At 43.6% G+C, this 19184-nt stretch overlaps 1 protein-coding gene across 6 annotated transcripts in view; it reads right to left on the bottom strand.

Annotated features, from left to right (window-relative positions):
- Nucleotides 1-11801: 11801 nt before the first annotated feature.
- Nucleotides 11802-19184, bottom strand: part of LOC311439878 (cardiac-enriched FHL2-interacting protein) — an 87402-nt gene continuing 80019 nt past the window's right edge. For all 6 annotated transcript variants that reach the window (XM_084526134.1, XM_084526135.1, XM_084526133.1 and 3 more), the window contains one exon: nt 11802-18503. In XM_084526134.1, coding sequence (XP_084382260.1) covers nt 13693-18327 — 4635 coding nt within the window. In that variant the 5' untranslated portion in view covers nt 18328-18503 and the 3' untranslated portion in view covers nt 11802-13692. The remainder of the gene's footprint in view (nt 18504-19184) is intronic.

The raw sequence follows: 19184 nt of genomic DNA, 5'->3' as shown, positions 1-19184 counted from the left end.
GGGATTCATTTCCTCTGGACACGAGCCATCAGGGAGGGCAGCACTGCATCTGTCCTCAGGCCCAAGTACAACAAAAACACGGAGAGGGCCCACATCCATCAAATGGAGTCAATTTGCTTTACATGTGTCACACTGTGTGCTTTTTTTTTCTGGCAATCCTGAATTGTCCTAATCGCAGAAGTGAACATGCAGCAATCTGTGTTCGTTTGGTGTGTTCTAGCTTCAGGAGCTGCACTGCTGAACTGTAAATGGAGACTGTTTCCCTGACTGCAAATTATGGCTTAGTTTGAACGACAGCAACAACCTTTTTCTTCCACCAAAATAAATAGATTGCTATGTGCTTTGTTGCAGGGGGCAGTTGGAGAAGAGAGAATGACTGGTTTCTTAGTGATTGTCCCAGTCATAATTTGTTTTTGAGATTTCCATGGCCCCCAAAAAAAGATTAGAAAAAATAATTCCACTCCAAAGAGGCAGGCCCAACTTCATTTCAACATAATTACCTTGCATTCAGTTGAACTTCAGCCCTTCTGTACACTAACTCTTCAATCTAATTGTTTGATTAAACTCGTATTTCCTCCAGAAAGGTACATAAATAAGTGAATTGTTGAGCAAATTAAGAATACTTAACAGCATTGCATCTGAAAAGTAGTTACGCTGATTAAATTTTCTGTCCTTGAGGATTTTCAGGAAATTACTTTTGATCGTCAATAACACAATTAAGTAAACTACACGCACATTAGCATGAATAATTGATAAGAAATTATGTATTACCACGAAGCACTGATTTAATAATTCATGATGCGACACTCTAGTGACTGTGCAAAACTGGATAACATCGACAAGTCTGCCTGATGTTGCTGGAAATGCTGCAATTACAAACAAGTCCATAGTTTTGTTGTACAATAAAGAAAAGTATCTGATGCATGCTGTAGTTTCTGTTTGTTTAATACATGAATAAATTTAGAAAGAACACCCTGAAAAGTTCCTGTCCTGTTTTCATTCAGATCAATCCCTCTGTCCAGTTGTCTCTGATGACTGTCCAGTTCTGCTTAGACCACAGGGATGTTGCAGAGTAATGTTGCAGATGTTGCCCCAGCTGCAGCCTGAGTGTCTCACAATCTGCAAAATAAAGGGGCTCCAAGTTTTGCAGAGCTTCCTTGTACGAGCAAAGCTGCTGTAGCCTCTCCAGAAGCTGGAGCTCAAAGCCTGTTGGACTCTTCAGTCTGTACTGTATCTGTGATTACAATTGTTCAGTATGATTTTGTGGGTTCCACAAAAGTCAGCCACAAGTGAAGCACTCGGATTTGTACATTTTGAGACTGCACGACACCCTGTTAAACCCTAGACCAATTCACCAACAGGTCTTTTAGCTTCTCTGGTTGCAGAGCAGGGGCACAAGAGCAAGAGTAAAACTCAAGAGATGTGTCTCAGTCATGCCCTATTCTTGCCACCAGGCCCTGCTCCGTTCCAGACACAGTGCACAGGGTGAATGAAACACCTGCCCTCTTCCTGTGCTGTCATATATCAGGGCTGTGCCACTTAAACCACTCCTGTAATGGCCATCTCGGTAACTCTGATTAAGCCTGGCATTTAAAAGTTTATAACTCAGCTATAAAAAGCCACTCAGGCTGAACCCCAGCGTGCGAGGCCCTAGCCCAGGGGGATGATTTACATGCAGACTATTCCGACACCAGCCTGCGTGACACTTTTTCAGTTCTGTGATGGAAAAATGGAAGCCCAAGGTATGAGGGACAGATGTAAGACAAAGATTTTTTCGTAATGTCTCACTGCATTCATCACTAGATCCCATGCAGTAATTCTCAGCATTTCCAGACAGGCATAAGCCAGGTGCAACGTGAACAGCCTCTGTGCAAGTGTCACTTGTGTGATTTTGGCAAAGCATCTCCAGTCCTAGGCTCTTTCTTTCCTCAAGCAGTTGCAGACACCCACGGAGATCAGACTTCCTCTCATCTCTACCCTACATGGGCCAGCTCCCAGCTCTGCTGCCTCTGCTCCACAGTTCCAACTCTGCCCACACACAGCTTGCAGAGCCTGTTCCCTGCAGCACATTGCTCTGGGTTTGTTAATGGGGCTGGTGCAACACGCTGGGCCTTGGGGCCTTCTCTACGAGGCTGCATGCCATCCTTGCAGCCCTCCATGTGTTTTCTGCCTTGTACATCTGTCTAGGCCTCCTTATGCCAACCCACATTATAGCAGGAAACGGGAAGCAGCGAATGCACCTTTGCTCAGTTATGCCGTAGGCTAGTGCTTCCCATGCTGCATGCTGGATAGTAATGAGATTGTTAGGCTAATTGGCTCTTTATTAAGAGTATTATTTACAATGATGCTGAAGGCCATGTGCACGCAGAAAAAGATCTTGGTATACCATCAAACTCTTCCCTCTTGCCATCAGTGCCATCTCCTCTGTGCTCCCTCCAGGCTGCCACCCCTGGCAAGCTGGGGATGGCTTTCTCCCCACCTCCTGGGGGACTGCCCTGTCCCACTTCAGGGCCAAGGAGAAAAGTCTGTATCTGCAGGCAGTTAGTGCTTGCTTAAGCGAGAGCTGCATTCACTAGGGCTGTGTTTGTCACTCCTCTCCCCTGGAAGGCTGAAATGAGGCTTTCCTACAGCTCTAAAAACCAACATGGGGATCTGAAGACATGAGAGCCAATGCTGAATGCTGTCAAGCCCTCCTGTGCAGTCAGGGCAGCTACTCTCCCAAACTTCAGAGAGCAAATAAAAGCCTCAGATCATGTCTCCTCCTCCACCAGCACGCTCCCTGCCTCCCTGCAGCAGAAACCAGCTGGGGCAGTGCGGGAGGAAGTCATTTGCTGCTGGGCGGACCACGAGGGAGCAGAGGATGGAGATGAAATGCTTGTGGTGTGCTTCTGTGGCACATTCTGCCTCTAAAGGAGCTGCCACTCGATAAAGATCCTGTTGCGCCTGATTGTCCGTGCGGTGGGAGCAGCGTGTGAACCGGGGGAAGTGAGAAGCCTTGAATTTATACCCGAGCTTTGAGTACATAATTCAGATCTCTCTGCTGAAGACTCTGACACCCCTACCATAAATAAAAGAGCAGCCTCTTCAGTAAACAATGCTTTATTCTTTCCAGTTAAAAACTTCCTTTTCACTGCAGTGAAATATTGACTTCAGGGAACTGTGTTACCGCAAAATACCATCTTTTCCTGATACCAACCAATGAAATTTTTACATAGATCTGGCCTGTGAGAATGAAAATCCCTTTGGCATATAGAAAATCTAGTCTTATTTGAAAGTGATGTGTCAACAATATTTTAATAATCCAACCACAATGTCCTTACTGCTTGCCCTGAGCTCTCTGCCATGAGACAAGTAGGTGCTGGTCTGCTATCTCAGACGTCTGAGCATCATTTTTTGGAACCGTGACAGGTCTCCTTTGGTAAACAAGTAACAGCTAAAACTCACCAGAATCTAAAATATTGGCCTGCACAACTCTATCAGTATTTAACCCTGATGGTTTCTTCTGCAGCCACTGCTTTTGCAATACTGCTGTAACATATATAATATGAAACAGAGAAGGAAAAAAAAATACTGCCACCTGAGTCATTTTAGCCCAGAAGAGTTCTCTCACATGCAGAGCAACAAAATGAAGCTCTTTTCTGCAAGCTGAATCACTTCCAGCCCTAATTCCCCCCCAGCTCTGTTCTGATGGGGCTGAAAGCTGGGGCCTGGGCAAATACAGCTCATTAGCTGCCAAGGTCTATTCTGGTATACAGGTTCATGTGTACTCTGGGCCGTGCCCTTCAGCTCAGGTTGGGACCATGGTTTCAAGATCTCTGCTGGTGTGGTCAGCAAGTGCATCCTGAGAGCAGCCCTAGGAAGGCCATCGGAAGGCAGCCCTGACACAGCCAGCCTGAGACACTGGTCCTTGGAAGCCAGGAGTAAACTTGTTTCTGATTGCATTGTGTTTGCTTTGTCAGGTGAACTGGTTTGCCTTTTGGTTCTTCTGCTTCAGAATTTTTGTTTATTAAACTCCAGCATTCGGTATTGTCCCCAGAGACTAACACTTGCTATAGTAGCAAATTTATTAGGCCTCCCCTAGCTATTGAATCAGCTGAGGTTTTTTATTATATACACACAGCTTCTTTACACCCGCATGGTACATGAGCCGATGTGTTAAATAAGATCCAAGGGCCATTAAATGAAGAAGCCCATCTCTGCAAAGAAGACTCCCCAGGAACCTGAGCTGTGCCTGTTATATCACAGCTGGCTCACCCTTGCTCCGTCGTGCTGGCTGAAGCCATCAGGCTTTGGCAGATGCTTGAGAACTGAGATGCAAGATGCTGATGTGATCACCAGTCTTTGGCACAGCAAGGGATAGGAGTGTCCCTGGGAGTTGTTCATTTTTATTAGAAATTTTTCTGTAGCACTGTGCAAGAAATAGGCTGCTGGCAGGGAAGGAAGACCTACAGGAGAATGAGGCCGATCCTCTCTCCTCCGAATCATTTCTCCTGTTTACAGCTAAACCTAACTGGGACTGAGTCAGGAGTTCTCCAGGTAGGATTTCACAGTCACAGTCCAACAGGGGTCAGAAAGGAAAGTTTTAAAATCCCACTCAGGAAGCCGAACACCTGAGGACTCCCCCTGTGGGGTTGAACCCAGGAGTCATCCAAATCCACATTGCAGCTTGTTGCTCAGACTAACCAGCAGCAGCCAGGCATTCATCTGTGTGTATGTGTGGGGGCAAGGTGTTAGCAAACCTCAGCCTCATCCCTTTTTGATGGGCTTTCCCTCTAGAGGGCTCAGGACTCGCTTTTAGAGGAGTGCACAGTGTTTGTCCCTGCCCTGCTCTGAGCCTGTGCAACACAGCTCACGGCCTGTGGCCAGGCTGAAAGGGAGGGAAGGAGGATCAGTTCTTACTCAGCATGTAAATAATTTTTTTTCCAGTACAGACCAGCCAATGAGGATATCTCTTGCTAAGAGGTCTCCTCTAATAACCGCCTCCATTCTGTGGGAGCCTTGCTGTCCCCTCAGTGAGGGCTCACAAACCACCTCTGTGTCACTCTGCTGCCCCATGCCACGCTGCCTTGGCTGCATTGCAGTGTCACGAGAGAAGAGGAGCAGTACATCTGAAGATACAGGTGACGCTGGTTGTCCCACAGAAATGGATCACGAGATTTGTGGAGAAATTATTTTTTGAGGTAGTGGTAGTTGGATTCGATAAGTTTTGTTAAAATGTCTTAGGTCTGCTGCTCTGCACAAATGTCAAGTGTCTAGAGAGATGCTGAGGCTGGGAAGCTTCTTGTTTATGGGAAACTCTGGAAACCTTCCAATTTCTATCCAGCTCAGATCAAATCAAGCTTTTTGAAAAATAATCCAGTGAGTTAAGAGCTATGGTTTTGCACCATCTGTATGAATCAGCTAGATACAAATAAAAATGACTTCAGTGACACCAGTTCTCCTCTGTTCTACAATACATCATTTGCCACACACTGTGAAAGCAGGAAAGGGATGAGCAAACAAGAGTCATCATTATTAATTAGATTTTAGAATCTCATTAATGAGCCAGGAAAGAGGAGCCAAGGTCTTGGAGACACCTTGCTCCTACCCCCACCTCGTGGGAAGGCAACATCGTGGTCTTGGTTCCATAGTCTTTGTGTCTGGAACATGTACATGCCCAGACGAAATAGCTCCTGCACATCAGGGTGGATGTATCTGGGCCACAGCTCAACAAGGCTCATGAGAAACCTGCTACAGAGGAGTTGCATTGGTCAGATTTTTATTTTATTTTTATTTAATTTTTTATTTATTTTTATTTTTATTTTTATTTTTATTTTTATTTTTATTTTTATTTTTATTTTTATTTTTATTAATAACAACACCTGCTAAGAACACAGCTCTTATGTCCCTGTCTCCTTCCTCCCCTGCTTGTCTGTGACCATCTCTTTCCTAGCTCAGCTCCTAGCATTTCTGTCAATGGGAGGGGGGAGAGCTGGGGTAGAGAATTAAGAGTGAGTGAGGGCTTAATTTTATTAGGGCTGGATTTAATATCATCTGTAATAAAAAGCACACACCAGGTTCCATGTTGCTCTATCTATGATGTCACAGGCTTCCTCCTGCTCAGCCCTATCGGGGTACATGGCCTTGGCCTACAAGGCTGTTCCAGCACCACCCGTAGCATGAATGCAGGCACACATACAAAGCCTTTGTTTTACCCCTTGGGTTACACTTATTTAGAGGGTGGGCTTGCTGCCATGGTACAAAGCCGATGAAGCTTTGCTGCCTGAAGGCGTGCTTCAAGCGCAGTGTAAATGCACGATTGCCCTTACATCAGCGCCACTCTCACAGCACAGATGTGGCCAGAAGCTTTTCAAAGACCAGGCTGTTGTTTGGGCTTTTCAGATGAGAAGCTTAAAAATTGACAAGTCTAAACCACGTGGTTAGTGTCCTGCTGAGTACGATCAGATAACCTCACTTACTATACTCCAGGGATGCAGATATTGCACACCATTAAACATGTCTTGGATGCCCAGAAGGATATAAAACCACAACCGAGTTCCTCTACCACTTGAAAACACGGTTAGTTAGCAGCAGGAATAGCCCCCCTGCATTAATAACAAGATGTCCTCACAGAGCTGGTCTCACGCAGCTGTACCCAGAGACAGGGACGGTCCAGCACAAGAGGGAGCTTCGCAGGGGCTCAGCACTGGCAGCCGGCGCTGGGAGCCTTGTCTGGGCCTGGGCCAGGTGCTGTTTCCCCCTCACATGGACATTTTGGTGACAGCTCTTCCTCACGTCAAACTGGACCACAAAATTAACGAAGCCAAGACAATTTTCAGTCCAGAAAACCACAAAATAACAAATCATTTTGTATTATTGGAAATATTTTAAGAGACTTGAATGCTTTTCCTCTAGTTTCATTTTTTTTTTTTTTTTAAATGCATAATTCTTAAAGAATGCTTTCTTTAAAATTTTATTTCAAGCCAAAAGAAAGGTTCAGGACTGTTTGCTTACACATATATGTAAGCAAATAGAAAATGAGTCAAGAAATTTCTCAGCTCAGAAGAGAGCAGCGGACAAACCCAAATGTGGGCAGGAGGCCGAGGTTTGCGGCCCACAGGGCAGGTATCAAGGCAGCAGTACAAGGTACATGTAGCTGTGTAGTTAAGCAGGGAAGTTTGCTGCTCTTAGGAAACTGTTGGGACCGGCATGCTGTGCCAGTAGGTTCCAGGGCCAGCACTTTAGCTGGTATTTGATCTTGCTTGGTTTATGTGAGGGCTCAAGTGGCTGCTGATTTGAGAGGTTTGCCTGTCAGCTGAACTGGCGCTGGGGCCGGTCATGCTGCAGGGTTGGAGTGCTGGGGCTGAGCTCACTGCCAGGAGAGGTGTTTGTGTCTCAGGCTGGCGAGGCAGTGGCTTCATGGAGGGGAAGGGCAGTCGCTTGTTCCTCCAACACTCCAACACACCAGACAGAAGGATGGGGGCATCCCAGGTACACCCGCCCCTCCCCCCCCCCCCCCCCCCATTCCTGGATGAGAATATGGAAAGAGATAAATATTATTCCTCCCTGGACAGGGGAACGTGCCCAGGGTACATGGGAAGCCCCAGGGAAAGTGGAGCTCCCTTGGGACAGACCCTGCAAGTAACAGGACACGCAGATCAGCAGGTGGGAGAAGGAAAGGACAGTTCAAGGCCACTGTTTAGATCATGTCCAGACATTTCATTATAACATAAATACTATATCTATAACTATATATAGACATGTAGACATACCTAGATACATCTATATATAAGCCTACATCCATGTATCAAAGTATTCTCAACAATAAGATTGTCTTATCTTATAATGCAATATGATACTCTCCTATAATTTCTTTCCAACTTTTCCCTGTTGGAGAAGCCATAGCCAGCTTTGACACCAAATAATTCTGAAATGTTTCCATCCACATTCCTTGGGAAGGGATGCAGTCCCAGGAGACCTGATCCAGGCAGTGCTTGCCAGAAGAAACTGATTCTGCTAATGGACTTTCAGCAATCTTGGTGCAGTCACAGAATGAGTCTCCCTTGGCCCAGATTCATTCCATATCCTCTGCAGCTTATCAGTGCTTGGAATAGAAGGAAGGATCGCTGCTTATTTGGGAGTCTGACCGTGCCATCTGTGGTCTGCCAATATAAGAAAGATCCTGAACAAGGCCGCTCAGGTTTGCCTGAAACACTCTGTGTCATTGATGACTACACCTGCTGTTAACTAGCATAGCAAAAAAAAGCAGGGTGCCCTTTTTTGGTGCTTTGAATGCTGTCATCCCCTGTGCCAATTTTAAGAAATTGGAGGGGCAGTTGAGAGACGATGAGGCTCTGACTGAATGCCAGTGGGTGGGAGTGGGTACACACTGGGAATTCCAGAAAAAGGGAGTCTAAGTGAGCATAAGGAAGAGTTTGGGCTGTATAGGGCAAGACTGACTTTGACGAGCCCTGGCTTTTGAAAGTGTATCCCAGGTTTGAACATTTTTGGCTTTTTGCCAGAGTTCAACTTCTTTCTGTTGCCAGAAAGATTTCAAAGATTTTCAACCCTGCATCTCAGAGCATATTCCTCTTTTCTTTTCAAAGTACTTCAGGTCTCAATATATTCATCTTTGCTAGTGGACTTTGACATGAGAAGGTGCTGAATTTTTAGCATGGCAAGCTGCTTCCCCAAAGACTTGAGTTAAATCTGCTTTAATAAAAACACAGAGCTTTAAGCAATTGGGACATAAATGATTTCTCTTCTGCACTATTGAAATGCTGCTTTCTAAGTATGTTGAGTAGCATATTAGAAACAAGTCTCTAATTGCCCATAGAGTACCGAAGACCTGACTACCTAATGCAAAAAATCAACATCATGAAAACTTTGAGAATATCAAAAAGAAGCAGGGGAAGACCACAGGTCATTTTCATCCATTCCCTACCCATTTAAACCCCATAATTACATTATTATATTTAATACCAGGGGACAATGGTGAATATAAGATCATCATAAGACCAGAATAATCAGCCTAAAGACAAAATAAATTAATCATTGACCTCTGTTGTCATAATGGGCATTTCACAAAAATAAATAAATAAATAAATAAAATTAAAGTTCAATTTACTCAAGTGTTCCATGTTCTTTCTGTCTCCTGTAAGGCTCTGAAACAGCGTTTCCTTAATAAAAATGACTGATGATGCACATCAGTTTCTCCAAATTACACATTTGTGTGCATTCACTAGAGCCCATGTAGCCCATCTCATACAATATCACCAGCTTCTGATGCAGCTTTGAGTGAGACTGAAGATCAAACTTACAGGTCTTTATTTTCTCAGGAAGGAAACAAATTATACCCCCAAATACAGATATGCAAATCTGTCAAAATATTTCTGGTAAATCATAGTAATCTTTTCTGTTTATGCTCTGTTATAATCAAATTACAGTAACATTTTCGTGGTCAGTGAGGACTGCTTGGCTTGTCATGGTTCAAGGCAGGAAAGATCTGAATGAAATTGCCAGTCTGGACAAGGACTGAACTGAAACCTCTTTGAGAAGAGTCTCAGCTGTGTTTTATAATGCATCAAACAATAAGAGAAATTGAGGAGAAATGCAAAACCATCACTTTGGGAGAGCGCATATAGTCCGGAGGAGTGGTTGGTAGTGACAAACTTGAGTTACACCAAACTAGACACCTGGTAACTTGCAGGACAGGGAGGTGTGAAAGCCTTTCTGCCTGTGGGTGGTGGCAGGAAGGCCACCTCTTCCAGAACTGCTGGCCCGGCTTCTGGCACCTCACCGCAGGGCCAATGGCCAGGCCGCGGCCCTCATGTGGCAGGGTGGTGGGAAAGATGGAGTAGTGCTGGCGTGGGGTGTTCCTGCCCAGCCTCTGGCTCCCCCTCTGTAGGAGGGCTAGAAAGCAGGAGGAAGTCCTGCAAACAGTCATCTCCTAGACCTTTGATTGTATACCACACACACACACTTCTCCATTGTCGACTGTTTCTGTGGTCATGACTGGAGATAAAACTACACTTAGATATAATTACAATGAAAAAGCTGACTGGAAGTCATTCCAGTATTGTAAAATAACTCCCATTTATTTGGTTTATTAATTAATAATGACACGTTTTCTTGGAAAAAATGGTTTAGGAAGTCCCTGAACACACAAGGAGATGCTAAAATCCACACATGCAGGCCATTTCAACTAAACCACACTCTCTCAAACAACTGCAGCATTTCTCATGAGGAAAGCTGAGCTCCTGGGAGAGAGCCATGGCTGCAGGACAGCAGTCCACATCTGCTTTGTGACAAGGGGAGTGAAAGGTGTTGGGGCTGCCCCAGAGAGAGAAATGTTCAAAGAGAGGTGGTTCAGGGCCAAGCTGAGGGATACCTGGGACTCTCCCTGGGCCTGTTTGCCTCTGTCATGCCTTCAGGGAAGATCAGCCATTGCAACCAAGTCTCAGAAATGCAGCATGCAAAAATGGCAACTGCAAGAGAAGGGAGCAGTGAAAGCATTGGCTCCTTACAGTCTGCTGGGCTTCTTTACACACAGAGCTACCACAGGCTCCTGCAAGGCAGAAACCAGCTTAGTTTGCCTAGACACCTTTATTGTGTGATTTAATGTCATGGTCATTGGCATTATCACAGAATCACAGAATTGTCTAGGTTGGAAGAGACTTCAAGATCATCAAGTCCAATCTCTGACCTAACACTAACAAGTCCTCCACTAAACCGTATTGCTAAGTTCAACATCTAAACGTCTTTTAAAGACCTCCAAGGATGGTGACTTCACCACTATCCTGGGCACCCATTCCAATGCCTCACAACCCTCTCAGTAAAGAAGTTCTTCCTAATATCCAACCTAAAACACCCCTGGCGCAACTTTAGCCCGTTCCCCCACGTCCTGTCACCAGGCATGTGGGAGAATATGGAACAGTGCTTATGGAACTGTCTTGCTGGCTGTTGCACATTTCCCATAGTTTCCTCTCCCAAAGAGGTCAATTCACAGCTGTTATTTTGTCCATCTGACACAGATTTCCCAAAGCAGAAATTAAAACAAAAACAAAACCAAGAAAACAAGCACACAAACAAACAAACAAACAAACAAAAAACAGAAACGGACGAGGAAAGGTAAATATTTGTTATTTGAAAAGATGTAACTTGGCCACCTTTTAATGCACATTTTGTGTTCAACAACACAGGCATTACTGCTGTCTTTTTATAGCAGCAGCTTTATCAGTACATATATTCATGTGTGTGTGTGTGTGTTGTAGACTAGCAAAAAGCTGGCCAATAGTATGATCTAGGCCAGAGACAGGTTTGCTGATGGGTTCATCCTCAAACAGAATCATTACTGAGTTGGGACCTGGCGCAACACTTGTATAACATCAATCACTCCCTGTGGCAAATCACTCTAGGGACAGCTCTGGATATATGATAAGAAACCTATTCATATTTGTTTTCAAAGTTTCCCAGTTCTGTGTTTGTTTCATTTAGCTACAAATTCTTTAGGACAAAACTCCCTCTGGAACATGTGCAAGTTCAGAGAGCCACTCTACTGTGAATGCAGCTCCCATAAGCTAACAGAAAAGATTGGCCAAAAGTATTTGGTATCTGAGTCAGGACTGGCTCCTCTTCAGACACCCAGGTTTCAGTTTGCCTTTACAAGAAGTGAAAAATGCTCCCTGATTTCCTAACATACCTTGAAGTAGTATACTGGAGGATCCCACTTTCCACACTAAAAGAAGAAACTCAAGAGCAAAGGGTGCAGAAGGGTAAGTGTGCACATCTACAAAATGAACAACGGTTAATCAAACAAAAGGTTGGTTTGTTTGTTTGCTTTAATGTGGTTATATGTTTTGTTTATCAAATCACCATTTTTTCATGTCTGTGCACAGATAGTTTGTATCCATAGTCTCCCCTTGGACAGCATGCTTTTATTATGTCTTCTGAGCACCTGCCTGGTTCTTGACTTGTGGCTGTTAAGGGCATTTACTTTTGTAATATCAAATCAAAACCATGGCTTGCACACTCTGCTAGGGTTTCAGATTACATAGTCTCTGTCTAAATGTACCATGGAAAATTTCAATAAATCCATTTCTCAGTATTTTAACATGATGACATTCTGCCCTACGCTGGATAGGCATTAGACAATATACAGTGAAAGCTGGTAACAGTACAACAAAAATGGCCCCATGTCAGTTTAGTAAAATATTTGTGACCAAAATAGAAGAAAAATATTCATAATAGGTACCATTTATCTTAACATAACAGCCTGATATGCGATCCTTATCCCTGAAACACTCCTGATTTTCATTCTTCTTTTTTATTTCTTTCAAAATGAGCCGTCACAGGGGAGACTGCATTTTCTGAATTCCAAGTCAAAATTGTTTAAAAATTTTAATGTCTGCAGACATTAATGTCTGATCCTTTGAACTCCTGTACTTCAATTTTAATTAGAGAAAACTATTCAAATGAAATGGAAAAAAAGGGAAAACAATACTCCAAATTTAGATATTTATAAGCAGGCACATTGCATTTTTCACCAAGGTTCTTCTATTATCTATGATGATAAAGAAGATCTTAAACAAAGACGAGTTATAGTTTGATATAGAGCTTTCAAAGAATAGTGATAATTCAAAGAAGCACTTTTCTAGAAATTAGTACTTTGGATGTGTTGTATCTTTTTTTTTTTTTCCTTCTTCTTCTTTTTTTTTTTTTTTTTTTTTTTCTTTAAATCACAGACTGCATGAGACCAAAATTAGAAACAATATTTTTCAGGTTTTAAAAGTTAGCACTGTATTTCAGTGGGAGCCTAAAACCAAACCAAACCAAAAAGCATTTCAATTATAATAAGCAAAAGTCTTCTCATCCTAACAAAAAATTAAATAATGTTAAGGGATTTCATTCAGCCTTGCACCTTTCCAAAATATTTCAGGCCAAGTATTGAGATAAGTTGAAGTTTAAATTTGCATTATAAATAACCCCTGACTGTAGAAGAGCATATTTGGAGATTATCAACAAATATAAAGAATTCAGCAGCTTGTTAGTGGATATTGCAAAGGTATATGAGAAGTCCAGAGCAGCTGCAAATGTATTCTGGTTGTTTAAATGTTTCTTTGATATGACTGCTGTATAGTGCATCCAGTATACAATCTTCTTGTCAATAACATCTGGGTAATCAGTGTGTGCAAAAAATGACTCTCAGGTTTATCATGGCATATTTGTAGCCATAGGCTTTCCATCTGTCAATACACTTTGAAAGCAGGGTGTGAGGAAAGTTTGTGAGATGCAGAATCTTTCCTAGGTCTCATAGCATGGACAGGATGGTTTCACAGGTTTTACTTTCTGTCATACATCATGCAACCCATCTGGGCAAAAGGACTCTTGCTTTGGCAATCCCAGCCACTATAGTGGCAAAGCAGCAGCAGCAGCAAGCAGTGGCTTCATACTGTTGTATTCATTTGTTTAGCTGGCATTGCCCCTTTATCTCACTGATGATTTGGGGCTTACTCAGTTTCACACTTCTTAAGAGTGATCATCACCTCGCATCTTTCAACACGGTCAGCTTTCATTTTCCTTCCCACCCAGACCACAATGAGGTTCAGAAATATAGTGTTGTACAAACATAAAATCTGCATGTGCTTGTGTGTGCGTGTGTCTGTCCAAATGGATCTTAAAAACACTAGCTGGCATGTTTTGTTATTTTGGTTTTCAGGATACCCCTTCAGCAACAAAATCATCTAAATCAGTGAGGGTCACTAGGTCTGTATTTGGGGTTGGGCTCATGTCCTTTCCTAAGTGAACCTGAGTTTCTTCAGCATCTTGGCCATAGGAATAAGAGACAGGTTCAATATATGGCTGAGTATCCACAGCTTCATTGCCTCTGTAGTTCTGTTGGCCATCTTCGGGTGGTTCTCCTGGCACAGCTGGCATTAACCACGTAGGTTCAGAGAGCTGAGAAGGTGACTTCAGCACTGCTACAGATGAAGCTGGTAAAGGCAACACTCTAGGGTAGGAGGCGTAGGGAGAATTCCTAATTTCTGAAGAGGAGGGCGGGTATAAATTCCCTTCCAAGGAAGAGACTGAGACTTGAACATATTTGCCAGTTTCTGGGTCATAAAATGTCTTCAAATTAACTTCAGCTGGTAAATCAATTACATAGTATTGGCCAGAGTCAGGGTCTTGGAGGAGTTTACGCTGGGTTAAAGAAGGTGAAGGGCTTACTGCTGATGCACCAGTGGGTCTTCCTATACTGGTTTCTGTAGGAGGAAAAGCTGAGTGAGGGACAGGATGGAGAGGGGAATATCCCAGGGGTGAGGGAGATACTATTGCCTGTCCAGAATGAGAAGGCTTTCTCCCTACAGCATCTGTATGTTCTGTCTGATGTTTTTTCTGCTGCTCTTCCATTTTCTTTCTCCTGCTTGCCAGCTTTTTGGCCCGCCGCAGTGCCTTTTCTGTTTTTGGTGGCACAGCAGGAGGCTTGCCTGCTCCTCTCTCCCCAAGTCCCCTGAGCTCCAATCTCTCAGCTTCCCCGGCAGAATCAAGTAGATGTCTCTGCATTGAATCAAGTATCTCTTCTGCAGACATATCTGCTTGGCTCCTCAGTGTCGTGTTCAGCAAGGCAGGGTTTATAGCATCCTCTGTTTCTCCAAGGCTAGAAATTGTTGGTTTATCTGATGGTAAACTGGCAACAAGAGAGTGCATCGTGCTTCCTGACCTGGGGCTTGTAACAGCAGAGCATTCAAGACTGTCTAATAAAACTGACCCACCTTCCATGTGTGGGATATCCTCTAAAACTTCATGGGATACAGGAGAATATATGTGGTCCTCTGATACAGAGCCAGTCACAGGGGAAATTGTCTCCCTAGTTATTATTTTTTTCGCACAAGAACCACCTTTACGCTTAGATAAATGATGGTTCTTAAAGTAATTTGTCTTTCTTTCTATGGGATAGCTGGGGTTGTTTCGTGCTTGGTCATTTTCCAGACCCAAATTTGGCTGTGTTAAACTGCGTCTTGCCTTCCTAATCTGGGAGTTCTCTTTACTGCTGCAGACACTTTCCTCATTCATTTTCCCAACTTTATTTAACAAAGCACACGTCTCTTCATCTTCTTCCATCAGCTTCCCTAAAGAAAAGCTCTCTGTATCTTCCAGAAGGTTGGGGTCCAGTGTTGCTGAAGTAGATCCAGACTCACTGGCATCTCTCTCTTTGTCAGTCGTGCCTTCCCTCACATTCTGCTGCCCTCTGCGCCTCAGTGCCGACCAGCCTCGCTCCTGGGCATGCAATGTGTCTCGGGGCTGCTTGCTGTGTGCTGCTGAGGATGCAAATCTACCTTCCATTTCCTTATAACTGCTGCTCACTGTATCATCCAGGGAAAAGGACCTGAACAGGGGCAACTTGACAGTCCTTATTACCTGAGGTGACCTGAATGTGTTATCTTTGATCATAAACAGACAGGGTTTGGATGAGCTTGAAGATGGTTGTGTTTGTGTCTCCTCAGACCTTGGGGTGGAGGTGTCCTTTATGCTGTCAGAAGCAGAATCCATGCTATTGACCTCTTCCTTCTTCTCTTGCCTTATTTTTTCTTTCATCAAGCTCCTTTGTTCATTCCCAGTAACCCTACCCTCCCTACTCTCTGCTGCACCAGTACCAGAGCTGATACAAGCATAATATTGAAGTTCATCTTCCCCAGCTGCTTTCACTCTTCCCTCATGGCTTTTCTTACCGTCTGCACTCATTTCACCCTTAGTCCTCTGGCTTTCTTGAAGACTTGACTTCTGTATCAGGGGATCCAGTGGAAATGGCTCCTCCTGAAATGGCTGCTCTACTGTGGAGACAAAAGATTGCTCAGAAGAGCTAGGGCTTCTTTTGCCTTGTGCTTCATGGCCACTGACTGCCACATTGCTTTGGATGTCACTGTAAGGCACATCCTCTGCTGGTGAGAGTTGGCTTGGAAGGGTTCTAAAAGCAAAATTTTCATTCTGATGACCAGCCTGTCTCTCAATTTCCTCAGCTCGGAAGCTGGGTTTTTGCACAGGTTGCCCAGCTGTTGTATCTGTAGTGTCTCTACTGTATGCCTTCAGTGCTGGATACGGCAGACTTTTTCTTAAATAGGGTTCTTCTGATTGATGCCTGAACATCTTTTCATTATCCCTTGTGTTTTTAACCAGTTCTTTGTATTTTGAATTATCTTGCTGTAAATTGTCTCCAGTTTGGTGAAATAAAAGGTCTGCTGTTGTCTGGGGTGAACTCAAAGTCAGGTAATTGTCTGTAAAGTGTCCAGTTAAATCAGTTTTATTGTCATTTTCATGAACACACTCAGACAATACAGAAGTTATATCACTCGACTCGTCTTTCTCTGCAATATTTTTGTTACTTATTTCTTGCAAAGTTGATGATGAGGTATTCACTTTTATATTCTCCTGTATATTTTCCTTAGTCTTATTTTTATTCTCCAGGGCCCTTAACATAGGAGAAGGGGTATAAATGCTTTTAACACGCTTACGCACATCCTTCAAGTTGAATAACAGACTTGATGCTTTTGCCTTGTAACTATCCCGAGACCTGTAATCACCAAACCTGGTCGCCTCATCGTCCCTCTCTGCCACGCTGTCAGTGGGAGGAGGTGTCAGCGGGATCAGCTCACCTTCCATGGGGTCCACCTCCTGCTTTGGTGGTATGATGGGTGTTAAGAGTTCAGTGATATTGAAAGTGGGACTGGCTGATCCAGGGGAGTTTGCCTGTTTATCCAGAGGAGTCACATCCAGATCAGGTTTGGCTCTGGTCATCTTTTCAGACAATGAGCATGTCTCATCACTGGCTGTGAACTTCTCCTTTGAAGTCTGTCTCCTCTCATATGCCTCTTTTGTAGTCCTTGGTCTCCTCCAGGGTGGACAGATGGTGTCCTGTTGGGGACTGATGTCTTCCTCTTCAGTTAAGGTGGGTGGGTGTACTCGTGGAGGTGGGACAGGTGCCTGGGACACAGGTGAGGATGAAACGATCCTGGAGGACACAGACTGAGGTGAGACGGAGGCCTGGGACAAGGCAAGGGGGGAAAGTTGCACTGGCAAGGGGGGCAGTGGTACAGGAGGAGCTTCATGGACGGGGGGTGTTGGGGGATGGCTCTGCTGGGTGGGAGCTGCAAGAGGAAGTGCCTGAGGGACTGGGGGTGGCCGAGGAGGACCATGGTGCACATGGATCCTAGGTGGGGGTGCAGGAGGAAGAGCAGCACGAAATTCAGTTCCTGAATGGAGGGGCCCCTGAGGTACAAATACAGCTGGGAGGGGAGTGCTGAATGCAGTTTCTGGTGGTGGTGGCTCCATCTGAAAATCTTTCTCCTGCTTCTTGGCAACAGTGGTCTTGTCAGGTGGCAATTTATGTTCACTTGTGTGGGATCCTTTACTAAACGGTGCTTCTTCAAGGTATGTAAGACCTTCCTTTTCTGTTATTAGATCAACAAATTCCTGTTTTTCAGTCAATTTTTTATGATGGACTTTCCATGACTCAAAAGCACTATTCTCACTGTGAAGAAAATTGCCTTTTTTTGCTGGCTCATTAACTTTCATATTTTTGTTTTTCAAAGCCTTTTTAGAAGAACGGGAAAAATTTGACTTGGCTATTTTTGACATCTCAATCAGCACAGGATAATAACCATCAGAACCACAATAACTCAGATCTATTTTATTAGGTCTTTTCTGTGGCTCGTGTTTACCAGTAAGGCAGTGGCTGTCTTGACCGTCCTCAGAAAATTCAGAAAGTTCCTTGTGAATGCTCAAAATAGCTGTGTCATCCCCGCAAGCCATATTGTTTCCATGATTTAATTTACTTTTTTGAAAGCTATTTTTAATGGGCTGCTTAATGGCTATCAGGGAACCTCCTGACCCTTGGTTTGCAGTCTTATCAAATGTCTTAATCAATGAGGACACTTTTGAAACATGTTTATTGTTCCTTGGACCAGGGACTGGCAAATTGAGCTTTTTCCTTTCTGTGCCAAGGGTATTATTTTTAGCAATCTTTTTCTCCTCCAGAGCATACTTTGGTAACTGCTGGAATGTTGAAGCCCATATTGTATGTTCATTGTTTCTTGCTGTTAGCTTGTTACAGCTTGCTGTTAGCTTGATGGCATGGTTTAATGTCCCTGGATGAAATTTAGCAGAGAACTGGTGGGCAAGGTCAGGGGAAATGGCAAGATTTGGTTCATTGTAAGAGTCTTCAAGTTCTGCCACACACAGACTTCTGAAAGCCCGGTCTGTGAGGCTGCTCACCTCTCGGTCTGCATCATCCAGAAGACTCCCAATACTTGAGGAGTCACTGTGTCCTTCTGTATGTTTCTTATTTCCCTGCATTGTTCATGGGAGTCATGAATGAATTATCCAAATGATTAATTTCAGGTATCAAGCAGGCAGATGACTGTGTTGGGTAGCTCCAGTCGTTTGCGATTTACAAGCATAAGGGAATTCCTCCAGACAGGGCTGCTGCACATTGATTCATCTTACAGAACAGGTGAAGGAAGCTTTCTCCTCTGCAAAGCCAAAAAATATGAATTATCATTTTTATACAGCAACACTATTAGACAAATAGCATTTTCCAGATGTACCAGTCACTGACTAATTTGCTCCTACATGTGTTCTAAAAAAAGGCTAGGAGTGCATTAAACAACATGAAAAACAATAATTATTTCAGTCAATTCAGGTAGCTCACAGTAGATAGCTTAGTTATTGGAAAGTGTCACTAAAAATTATTTCACATTAGATTATTTACTCTAGTTCTTAAACAAAGACTTAAGAGCCAAATTTCAAGTACTTTCCCTTGCATACCTCTAGCCACTAACACTTCCAAGTGCTGTGCAAGTGTTTGGCTAAAGAGGTTGGCCTTTTTTTTTTTGGCTGAAAAAAAAAAAAAAGTAAAACAGTAATGAAAGAAAAGAAAACCTATTTCAACAAAGAATGTCACAGTACATCATTGCACACTATGTCTTGAGAAAAGAACTTCCACATGTTAGGCTGGAGCTTTCCTGTGACTTGTACCCTGAGCACAGCCCTTGCTTGAAAAAGTAGAATGGCACTGCAGCTAAAGCATAAAGAATAATAAAAAATATTTTACTGTTCATTAGCATGTTCCAAGCAAATATTGCTGAGGTAAAATGCTTTAGCCACCCATATCCAGATATGGTTGGGTTGGAATATTGAAACTGAAGAGCCTG

This window comes from Aythya ferina, assembly GCF_964211825.1.
Source record: "Aythya ferina genome assembly, chromosome: 7".
NCBI classification, from domain to species: domain Eukaryota; kingdom Metazoa; phylum Chordata; class Aves; order Anseriformes; family Anatidae; genus Aythya; species Aythya ferina.
The sequence above is the reverse complement of the archived record's forward strand: the minus strand, read 5'-3'. Positions and strand labels throughout refer to the sequence as shown.